Source organism: Ursus americanus, chromosome 36 (genome assembly GCF_024610735.1).
Source record: "Ursus americanus isolate L20-20 chromosome 36, mUrsAme1.1.p, whole genome shotgun sequence".
Lineage (NCBI taxonomy): Eukaryota > Metazoa > Chordata > Mammalia > Carnivora > Ursidae > Ursus > Ursus americanus.
The window spans coordinates 7,774,385-7,786,730 of NC_142162.1; the positions used below are offsets into that span (position 1 = coordinate 7,774,385).

Below are 12,346 nucleotides of genomic sequence, written 5' to 3' on the forward strand. Positions count from 1 at the left end.
GTCGTGATCTCAAGGTTGTGAGACTGGGCCCCGCATCAAGCTCCATTCTCAGTGGGGAGTCTGTTTTTCTCTCTCTCTCCCTCTGCCCCTTATCCCACGCATGCATTCTCTCAAATAAATAAAATCTTAAAAAATATATATATTCAGAAGTCAGTACGGAAAAAGCACAGGAAATTGGGACTCTTCCCAATAGTTACAGCCAACAGTCAACTCTGTTTTCATTTAAAGATGGTAATACTAGTGAAACTTATGAAAATCTATCACTTTTTTCAAGTAAGCTTTATGGTGAGGTGCTTTTATTTTGTTTAAACAATATATTGCATTGCTGCTTGAGAACCTTAACGTTTTCTGTGTTTAATAAAGTTGTGATATAAACTTTGATATAAATTTGTACTGTAACAGCACCAATCGATAACCACTGTTGTTGCTGTTCTATCTGCATAGCAGCTCTTGGTTACAATCAGTGTGCAGACATTTGGATTTCTCCACTTGAACATCTAACACAGCCTTAATGCAGGTTTCCATAAAGATCCCTACTACCAGCTAATGACATTTCACTGCTTGATTGGCTTCTTAATCATGTTTACCCTTTTGAAGAAAAAGGAGTCTACGCTTCATCCAGACCTATGTATTTAAAGAAAAAGAGTGTAGGGTATGTACTTAGCCATTCATTCTCTTCTTTCAATACTACTTTGCCTGTGTTCTTACTAGAGTCAAAAGGTTCTACTAAAAGACCTACAACTACTCATCTATCATGTGGGAGACAAGCTTGGAAAACACTAATAATGAACAGTAAACAAACTAACATTTGTATTTTACCTTCAGTGGAAACCAACCTTGACCCACATGGACCAGCTCATGACGACAGCACATTTCCTCTATGAAAAGAGTAGATGGAGATATGAAAACTAGCTCCTACCTGCTCGGTTTCCTGTTTGTATCTATCTGCACGCTCCTCAATGGATTTTTTCTCTGACTGAGTTTGTTCCAGGTCCTTCCGGAGCTTGGCAATTTCTTCCTGCAGACTGAGGACCCGTCCAGTAGCAATCTTAGCTTCCTCTTCACTCAGTTGGAGACGCTCTAAGTCACTTCGTAGTTTCTCAGTCTCAGAGTTATATATTCCTTCCAGATTGGTCAGTTTCTCCATGAGGCATTTGTAGTCTTTGTTCTTTTAAACATACACATAAGTAACAATAAGTAAATACACATATCATCAAGTGTGTTTTGAGAAAACCACATTTATTCATCAAATTCATGCTATATCATCATAGCATTGACATCGTATCTAACCAAAATACTAACCACAACCTTTACAATCAATACTGTCTTGAAGTGATATAAAAAGAGAAGAGAACAGGCAGAATTAATTCTGTTTTACATCATGAGCAAAATAGATATGATTTTCTCATGGTCGCAAGGTGAGTTACGGCAGTAAATTCTTAATTTCCTGATTCTTACACCAGAAATAGAAAAATCTATACTTCCTTTTGAAAATAAATCAGTGTTCTACTGAAAGCCATATGCTAGCCAGGTGATTCAGAAAAATGATAAAATAGTCTCAAAATCACAAGTTTCTTACAAATCTCTTTATTACCTCAAAACTCTTCCCACTCAGATAAGCTCCTCCATCTTGCTGATGAATCCAGTTTTATTCTGTTTTCTGGGTTGGGTTTTTTTTTTGTTTTTTTTTTTTGCCCTCCTCAGTATTTATGTATTACTAATTACTATTACATCATTTGCATGTGCTAAAATATTACTTAGTAACTATCTCTAGGAAATCAAATTTTACTCCTGCAAATAGACTGTACATTCCTCAGAAGCACGGACATCTTTCTGCCTCTTTTACCATATCTCAATGCTAAAGAACTCATTTGTAAAAGGAACCTTATACTTCATGCACATGAATGATAATGATGAAAGAGATTCATGAAGTATGAAGTACAATACGACTCTTGGTCATAAAGGTTTGGAGTGCTAGTAGATCTGGCTGTGTTCTCAGAATAATTTCCTCCCTTCGTCCTTGCAAGTATAATCTTCCCTATGAGGTTGTCACTATTCCCATAACGACAGGACTGGCATTATTATTTTACTTTTTTCGCTGCGACTGAAAAGTCAAGTCAAGGGGAGACCCTCTGACAACAGTCTCGTGGAGCCCCAGGCAGCCCGCTCCCGGGGCTCCTGCTGAAAACACACCTGCTCGTCGACTTTGCGCTGCAGCTGCATGATCTTGTTCTCCATGCCAATGTGGAGCTTCTTGTAGCGCTCCACCGAGCGGGCCTCGATCTTGAGCTTCTTCAGCTCGCGCTTGGCCATCATCCGCCGGAAGCAGCACTGCAGGTAGATGATGGCGTGCGTGCTCCTCTTGTAGTGCGTGCGAGCCACCCAGCCCCGGACCCACTTCTGGATGATGACTGCTTTGTGCTCACGGAGCATCTGCAGAGAAAGGTAAGTACAGGTAGTGTCAGAGCCTGGACTAGACTCGAGGTTCAACGTTATCAACCCAGGTGTGTCAGGCTGAGCATCCTTATACTGCCTAAAGGGAAGGATACAAAAATTGAACCAGCATGTACTATATGGATTTTACATATCACAGACCTCTGGAGGCACGAAATTATTTTAAATTTGAAAAGTAGAATTTAAAGGTGGTTTGAGAATCATACAGAAAAACTTGTGTTAGGGGCGCCTAGGTGGCTCAGTTGGTTAAGTGTCTGCCTTCGGAAGCTCAGGTCATGATCCCAGGGTCCTGGGATCGAGCCCCACATCAGGCTCCCTGCTCAGCAGGGAGTCTGCTTCTGCCGCTCCCCCTGCTTGTGCTCACTTACTCCTTCTGTCTCTCTCTCTCTCTCTCTGTCAAATAAATAAAATCTTAAAAAAAAAGAAAGAAAGAAAAACTTGTGTTATATTCACATGTTATATGTATATATATGATCAAAGGCAGACTATACACATAGAAGTTGTCTAAATTAAAGGTACCAGAATACTAAAAGGAAAATAATTCTAAAAAGAAAGAAAAAAAAAACCACATTAGGTATCTTATTGGTATATGATTTTTGTTAGCAACAGATGGTCCCCTGTAAAATGAACAGAACCCTGTGGTATTAAAAGACAGACCCACCACCCGTGCTGCTGATACCCTATCACTGTTCATTAGGTCTACGCTTGAAGACATGAGGTCTGACCAGTAAGCTGACTATAGAAGCCAATGCTAGGGGTGCTACACCGTTTATTACTGATTTATTGACTTCCCCCCCAGAAACAAACAAACAAAAAATGACACTCTTGTTTGCCACATCTGAGAAATACCATTTTAGTGAGGATTTCCCATTGCTATTTCAAATGTAGCAGGAATCCACTTATGAAATTCAAAGGTGGTACGGATGGAGCTTTAAAAGAAAAATAAAAGATGAAGTGAACTAATCTTAATTTTGATTTTATATTGTATTTAAAAAAAAAAAGAAATGATATTCCCCTAAACTTATAAACAAATTATAACAACAAGGTTGCCTTATGAGATGAATTTGTCAGTAATGACCATCAAGCAGGGATTGTATAAACAATTTCCAGAAATGATAAAGAAAAAATTCTTGAATTAAAAAAAAATTCTTGAACTTTAAGAAAGTTGACCTAGTAAAACCTTGAGGTCCTTCTAAGTCTAGGATTTATGGAATAACTCTTGTGAGATATAACTGATATTTAAATGTATGCACTTGATTAAGTATTAGCAATTATTATACATGGATATAATATACCTTTTCTGAAACTTTTTATATGTAAAAATCTCTTAAACTATTCAAATAGAGAGTAGTTTAGTAAGATCAGTAGAAGAATAGCTCCTGGTTTTAGATAATTTAACAAAGAAAAAATGTAACATTCTAGAGAATACATTTAAGTAATAGGTGGCTAAGTTTTAAATACAAAGAAATCAAAGGTGTTTAGGAGATCTTAACAGTGTCTTTGGCAACTGAAGCCTGCCCTTTCCGGCTGTTCTCCTAATGCCAAGGCCGCCTTCAGTCCCCGCTCAGTCAGCCAGTCAGTGTGTATCATTCTGCAGTGAGGCCAGCAGACTGAGCTCTCACTTAGCAGCGCAATCCCAAGGGAGCCCCTTGTCTTATCTGGATGAGTAGCAACGGAATGGATACGACTCAGTGATGGAAACTGAAGGCTTTCAGACTTTAAAACTCAGCACGCAGTGGCAAAGCTATTAATGCCAATTTTCCTATGCCATTTCCTTCTCTCCACATTATTTTGGACATTGGTCCATTTCTGAAATTACAGTCAAAAGGAAACAGTATATAATGAGAGCTTCCACTCTCAATCTCCACATCCGTCAGTGAGTCAGAGAAATTAAACTACACCTGCTCACCCTTTAAGATGCCCAAATCCCATGAGGGGGAAACTCAGACTGGACACAGCCAGGAGCACTGATGGGGTGCTACTGACCTGCGTGTGAGCTAGGCTCCAACCTGCCACCCCACTCTGTCCAGTCACAGAGGGAGCTGAGCTGGCCAGAGCCTGCCTCTGCTAAACTGATGTCCTCGCAACCCAGTTCAGATGTTCCTGAGGAAAATGGGAGGGTAACCGGTTTGTTGTATCTAAAAGGTCAAGTTTACTAAGGCTTTTCCCCTCCCAGAAAGCTCATGCTTATAGAGAAAGAGCACCAGAAGGTGTGGGCAGAGAGAAAGACCTGGAGTAGCTGTCTTCAAATTTTCTTCAAAATACAGCTATAAAATATGCTCATTCAAGCCTCATTAACTTTCCTTTTTTCTTTGTTGCCTAAAATTATCTCAAAATCAGAAAGTAAGATAAACACATAGATTGGACTTGGCCACACCCAGGCACTGCTTGTGACTAGAGACATGTCCCTCAAATCACTCTACGGATGCTCCTTCTAACGGTGATGCCCGCTGAGCTCTAAGGTCCACACTGTATTTCTGGCTTCTTGAGAATATACCCTAAAGGACAGACTCAGACCTTGCCACAGCGAGAGATAAAACTCTTCCGTCAGTTGGACCACATACTGTCAGAGGTGAGGATTAAGATTAATCTGGTGATCTGTTATCCGGTCGTGTTGATTATGGCTAGATATAAAGATTATTTGTCAAAAGTCTCTGGAGCGTCACATTCTAGTCAATACAACTTTTAACCACATTAATGTAATTTATTTTCTTTCCACCATGTTAAATTCTTCTAAGTTTGCTTCATTCTTGGTCCAATCTTCTACCCATCTGTCGTATGTTCTACCTATCCAAACTCATCAGAGTCGGCTGAACAAAGGCCCCCAAGGACATGAGATCCTCATCCCTGGAACCTGTAAAGATTACCTTATTTGGGAAAAGGATCTTTACAGATGTGATTAAATTAAGGGTCTTGGGGCATCTGGGTGGCTCAGTCGGTTGGGTTTCCAACTCTTGATTTCGGCTCAGGTCATGATCTCAGGATCGTGATCTCGGAGTTGTGGGATCAAGCCCTGTTTTCGGGCTCTATACTGAGCGTGGAGTCCGCTTGTCCCTCTCCCTCCCCCTGCTTCTGCGCTCTCTCTCTCAAATAAATAAAATCTTTAAAAACAAAATTAAGGGTCTTGAGATAGGGGGATTATTGTGGATTATCCAGGTGGGCCTCAAATCCACCACGAGCATTCTCAGATGAGACAGAGAGGAGAGTAGTTAGACACACAGAGAAGATGATGTGAGGATGGAGGCAGAGGCTGGAGTGACGTGGCCACAAACACAAGGGTAGTGGCAGCCACCTGGCAGAAGCTGGAAGAGGCAAGATTCTCTCCTAGAGCTTCTGGAGAGACTACAGCACTGCTGACATCTTCATTTTGGCTCAGTGATACTGATTTTAGACTTTTTTTCTCTCAGAACTCTGAGAGAATAAATTTCTGTTGTTTTAAGCCAGCAAGTTGTTTGTACATTATTACAGTAGCCACTGTTTTTTTCAAATTACATAGATAAGGGGGGAAAGGAAGGTATTTTTTCTACTATCCTATTAATAAATATATGTACTTTGAAAGAGGACAAAATCAGAGAGGGAGACAAACCATAACAGACTCTTAATCTCAGAAAACAAACTGAGGGCTGCTGGAGGGGATGGGGATGGGAGGGATGGGGTGGCTGCATGATGGACACTGGGGAGGGTACGTATTGTAATGAGCACTGGGTATAACACAAGACTGACGAATCACAGACCTGTACCTCTGAAACAAATAATACATTATATGTTAATTTTTTAAAAAATTAAAAATTAAAAAAAATGTATATATATACGTATTTAATATTTAAAAATATATTTCAACTGTTGGCTGTCTCTTCAGTTCCTATGTCCACAGGAACCCCTGTGGAACTTTGTACAGATGTGGAATTTGATTAATGTTAATGGAATGAATAAACAAAGTTGGAAAAAATGCCTTACCTTGCGATATCTATTTCTGGCCAAGTAGCCTCGCAAGTAAGACTGCAGAACAATAGTGGCCGATCGCCTTATCTTGTATCTCTTGCGGACTATATACATGCGCCAGAACTTCTGAATGATGGTTGCTGCCTTGGTTCTGCGCAGGAACTTAGCATAGCTGGCCAAAGAAAAGAGTGGTGCATTGTCAGTAATCAGGTAAACCCAGGACTACATTCTGTAGAGACTTAAAGCTCATAATAAGTAGTACCTCCATTGTTATTATTCTATTACTGTATATGTTAAATCACTTACGTTTGTATGGCAATTTATAGTTCCCCCAAATATTTTGCATTCATTATCTGCTTTGAGTCTTCCCTAACCCTGAAAATCAGGATGTCCCATATTCCCCGATATTACAACAAAGGAAGTGAACTCAAGGATGTTCTATGTCCCCTTTACACAGCTGACTGGCTGTCCACAGTGATCCCATCTTACTTCCCACCAGCTTTCCTACATCCAGCCATTGCTGACGTGTGGTCTTTCTCCCTGATCTATCCGTTTGGGCACAAGTTCTTCACCATTAATTCAGATCTACTGATAGTTCTAAATGAAAATTATCCTCATAGGTAATCACACTGAAGTCTCATTCTCCTCCAGATCGTCTCAGTTAATTGCTCCTGAAAACTCCTCAATGGAATCATTATTAACCAGCACATAGTCACGACTCTTTTAATTTACAGATGATTTCTTCAAGTCCACATAAAAGTACCAAAAAAATTTTTAAAAATACAAAGGACATGAGTAGAGAGTAATTTGTAATTTTTTGGAAGATGAGTCTAAATGATTCATAAGGGTGAGTGACGCTGTATTCTATTTAACTGTCTTGGGAGTAAATCTGTTATTCTTCGAAACTAGGAAGCGGTGGGGCATTGCCTTCTCAAACAGGAAGCCCACTGAAAACCGTCCTTGGTTGGACAAGGAACCAGATGAGCTCTCCAAGCTCCGGGGCTGTGAGTCAGGCTGGACGGGCCGCCAAGAGACCTACCATCGGGCCTGGTAGCCCCGCACGTATCTCTGCACGACGATGGCCGCCTTCCGCACTCGCAGGTACTTCTTCCGCAGCAGCCAGCCTCGGATGGTCTTCTGGATCCGGATGCAGGCGGCCCTCAGCTTGTCTGCCCTCAGTTTTTCTAGATAGGCCACTTGACCGGCACGGAAGAAGATCTTTGTCTTACCAAACTGGTATTTGTCCTTGTCCTATTTTTTGGGAAGAAATTGTACACTCAGAAGTAGAAATGATGACCATATAAATGAACTTCTAAAAGAGAAAAAAATACATCTAAAAGCAGAAATCAGTCAAGGGATGAATCTATTAGCTAAAACTTGGGCTACGTCATAATTAACTAACAGAGCCAGATTTTTTATATCCTACGCAAGTTGAGCAAATAGAAGGGACTTCAAGGAAAACTGCAGTTTAAGAGTTATTTTCCAGAATCATTCTACCTGGAATTATTATCTGAGGCCAAAAACTTGGTTGTGGGTTATAGGCAGCTATTATCTGCGTGTTTGCGTTTTAAATATCTCAAGGAAATGGAGATGCTGACACTCGCTCTGACTGACTCAGGCTGTAAGCATTACATCGGGCTGTATGCTCCATGAGAAAGCTGAAGGGACAAAAACAGCAGCATGAAGAATAAGGCAGGAAGCCATGCACACAAAATAAGAACTAAACAACAAAAAACTTGACGTATTCATATCAAGAGTTAAATTTGCAACAGTTATCTGTTGCCTTTAATCAACAGAATCTGAAAATAAACAAATACAACCCTATAAATGTATCTAAACTCCTTCTATGAATTTCAAAACTCCTTTTATAAGAGCATAATCACTGGTATTGCTCATCGACTTTGGAATGCAAGCAGATTGGAGCGGTAACCACAGACATGCATGCTACTTTTGGTTTACCACATTCTTATCCACCTTATCTAGAAGGACGCTCATGTCAAAAGAAGAGTGGAATTTACTTATAATAATCACTACCATGATCTGAAATTCTAAGGGAAAACAAAGAAAATCACTTTTCAGTGTAAACAGGTATCTCCTATCTTATATGTGAACCCAGAAAATCAGAAATCTCCACATATACCTAAAACATCTAAAATTATTTTAATTTAAATCCATAAAGTTTACATAGGAAGCCTAGCTGGAGACACAAGCAGAGCTAGCAGGTGGGTGCTCTCTCCCTCTCCCTGGCCCATCTCAGCTCCTCCACTCCACCCCTGTTCTCCTCTATTGGTAGCCTCCTGTCACACTGACCTGCACAGCCCTAGCCAGGCCTGCTGTGGTCTGGGTGACAACATGGTCTGGGTGTAGGACTGTCCTTACTTTCTGCTCTCCATTCCCATCTGAACCTACGTTAGAAAGGAGTTGGTCCAAACCCAAAAGCATGATTCTTTTTACACATTACTGAGAAAATGGTCTTAATTCTTCCAAAAAAAAAAGTTATTATTACCAAATAAGAGATATCACATTTAGTAATTAGGACTAATTACCTCAAAATGAGGTAATCCATTCAACCTAGTGGAAAACAAGTGAAAATATTTTTTAAAAAACCTTTCATGAATCTTAAATTCTTCGTGAACTAGATTACCTGTTCTCAAAATGGAGTCCTCAGACCAGCACCAGCATCACTTGGAAACTTGTTAGAAATGCATATTATTGGGGCCATCCCAGACCTACTGAATCAAAAAATTCTGAGGGCTGGGGCCCAGCAATCTGTATTTTAACAAGCTGTCCAGGTGACTCTAATGCATTCTGAAGTTTGAGAACTCCCTAGTTTGGCATACAAGACTTTTCAAACACCAGTCTACATTTCATAACCAAATCCCTACTGTCCCATATGTCAATCTTATACTGGAAAAAAAAACAAACAAACCCAGAACACTTTACTGTTTTCTGAGCAAATTCTATGCTTTCCTACTTCTTCATACCTCACTCCCTATTAGGATGTCCTTCTACTTTTATATAATCTTAACAATTCTTCAGGGCCTGACTCGAAACACACCTCTTCCATGAAATTACTCCTCCTTCCCATAGCACATGTGGCTTTGCCTTCCTCTGATTTCTTCAGTAATTTGACAGACACTAAGGCATATTATACTTATCTCTAAAATGCTTGAATTTCCAAGACAGACTATGTTATCTTAGGACAGGACTTGTTTTTTCTTAATCACACAGTATCTGGCCTGATATCTCCCATAAATAAGTACAAGATGAACTTTTATTGATAATGATCAAACTCTAAAAGGAGTGTGTCTCAAGTCTGGGTCCAGACCTCTCCAGACCTCACCATCCTGTTTCCTGACAGTAGACCATCCCCCTCACTAGGTCTACCACCCTAACATAGTGAGCCTTGACCTCTAAGACAGTGTGCCCGCCACCCTCCCAACCACGAATAATCTGGATTAGTGGAATTTGGATTTCCCAGGGCTTTCAAACATTACAATCACAAGGCCTTTGGCCAATATCTGTTCAGATGAAGGTAAATGAAAATCTTCCTTACCAGGATCAGTTTCTCTAACACATTCTTGCATGTTTGCTTTCTGTCACTCAGCACATCCTTTTGCTTCATTAGGACACGGTAGCGGCTGAAAAATTCTTGGTAAGTCCACCTGTATAAAGAAACTCACATCAGCTTATTGGCAGAGGTAAGAATCTCACCCAGAGGATCCTGCACGCTTGCAACCTGCCCCACTCACCGTGAGGGGAAGCCCGCTGCACTGATGCGAATGGTTTCTAGGACGCCGCAGGCTCTCAGCTGCTGCACTGCCCTCTTCTCATCGAACCTACGTGTGAACGTGAACATCAGTGATGCACAAAGAAGCTTGGCTCCAGCCACAAATTACTCCTCAGTCCAGAGACCAAACTCTTTTGTAAGGAGCCAAGTGGACAAATGAGAAAAGGAAACATTCAAAAGTTGGAGCAGGGATCACAATGGAAAACTCTGTGTGACAGCAGGGAAGGGACAATTAGCAGTAAAAATACAGAGCAGAGCCACAGACATTACCTGTAGTTCACACCACAAACCCATAAGAAATACCACTGGGCATATTTTTAAAAACCCAGAACTCCTCAGTACTTTCCCCATACTCATTGAATGGCTTGGTCTGATGAGCTGTTCTCATAATTCCTTAGTTCACCATATATAGCTTCCCTAGAATAAAGACTGGCCAACTCTGGAGATTTCTCTAAGAAAAACAAATTAATGCCACATTCCATTTTTTTTTTTTAAATATTGGTGTTCTAAAAGTTCAACTTCGTGTGGACGTACAAAGGATTTATAGTGTCCACAGCAATACCAATTATTTGTACTATATCTTATATACTTTATGTTTATTTTACTCTAGACAAATGGCATCTTAACATCGAACTGACACTGAGAGGAAGTAGCAAGGCCTGCCCTTTGCTGGATGATCACTCTTTGTGCTCCCCCAGGTAAGCCCTGAGCACCCTGAGCCCTGTGCTGTGCTGTCTTCTCCAGTGTTCTGTTGGCCACGGGAGATGGGGTTGGCTGATGGAAGGTACTAACCCCTAAGGTTGTCCAGCAGAATGGCCCAGGCTGTGGCAGCTTTTTCTGCCTCCATTGCCTTCAGAAATGGCTCCTTGGCAATCAGGAGGATATAAGTCTGTCAGAACTGCCCCGAATCTAAGGCAGAATCTCAGAGGGCAGGATTGGCAGGGTGTAGGAAAAGGAGCAGTCAAACCCACTGGGGTGGGAGTGGGAGTTACAACCTTTGGTAAATGTGCCTGATCTGACCCACTAATTCCCCTTCTAGAAATGTATTATCCTAAGAAGATTAATCAGGCAAATATACAAGAATGTTTAGCAAAATATATTTATCATAGCATAGTTGGAATAACCTAAATGGTCATCATTTGGGGAATAATTTAAATAAATGATGGCGTATCTATACAATGAGATACTATGTAGTCATTAAAATGATGATGTGGATTTTTATTTACTAACATGTAAAACATCCACAATTTAGGGGCGCCTGGGTGGCACAGCGGTTGGGCGTCTACCTTCGGCTCAGGGCGTGATCCCGGCATGATCGGATCGAGCCCCACATCAGGCTCTTCCGCTATGAGCCTGCTTCTTCCTCTCCCACTCCCCCTGCTTGTGTTCCCTCTCTCGCTGGCTGTCTCTATCTCTATCGAATAAATAAACAAAATCTTTAAAAAAAAAAATCCACAATTTATTAAGTTAAAAGCAGATACAAAACCACAATTACAACACAAGCCCCTTTTATTAGTGTGTGTGTCTCTCTCTCATACGCACACATACACACACACCACAGCAAGGAAGGAAGGGACGTTGGTTGGTGAAGAAGGATGTATGTGAGTTAATACCAGTTATCTCTCAGGTTATAATGAATGTTTTTCAATTTTTTATGCTATTCTATATTTTTTAAAAACTGTTTTTACAATGCACATGCATTACTTTTAAAATTAGAGAAAATTTTCCATTTTGAGAAAAAAACTTCCCCCTCATACATGGTATCTGATGTAGGACTGAGACATTTGGTAATAGTAGACAGGCTCTGATGGTTTCAACAGTTGGAAAGCAGCAGAGAGAACTGTGAACCTTCACCAAAGCAGCTTTATCTCACCCAGCTCTGGTTTTAACTAATGCCCAAATTAACAAAAGCCCAGAAAAATCTTGAATTAAAGAAAATTCAAAACAGAAAGTAGAACTAGAAATGCCTGGTTGACCTCAACTTTTAAAATCTTCAAAAGGCCAGCTGCTAGTTTGTTATCACATTCTCTAAAGGAAATGAAAACTAAAACAAAACAACACAAACACAAAAACTATTAACTAGTGATTTCCCTCTATAAGACATGAAGATTTACCCAAATACTTTGTTTTCCTTCTGTTAGTATGGGAATCCTTATGAGA

The 12,346-nt window shown here is 40.4% G+C and overlaps 1 protein-coding gene across 7 annotated transcripts in view; it reads right to left on the bottom strand.

Annotated features, from left to right (window-relative positions):
* MYO5A (myosin VA) overlaps window positions 1-12,346 on the bottom strand; it is a 185,281-nt gene that overhangs the window by 58,906 nt on the left and 114,029 nt on the right. For all 7 annotated transcript variants that reach the window (XM_087859219.1, XM_045812047.2, XM_045812046.2 and 4 more), the window contains 6 exons: window positions 10,149-10,235; window positions 9,953-10,061; window positions 7,436-7,647; window positions 6,412-6,568; window positions 2,194-2,433; window positions 920-1,168 (listed from right to left, as the gene is read on the bottom strand). In XM_087859219.1, the coding sequence (XP_087715345.1) occupies window positions 920-1,168; window positions 2,194-2,433; window positions 6,412-6,568; window positions 7,436-7,647; window positions 9,953-10,061; window positions 10,149-10,235 (1,054 nt within the window). The remainder of the gene's footprint in view (window positions 1-919; window positions 1,169-2,193; window positions 2,434-6,411; window positions 6,569-7,435; window positions 7,648-9,952; window positions 10,062-10,148; window positions 10,236-12,346) is intronic.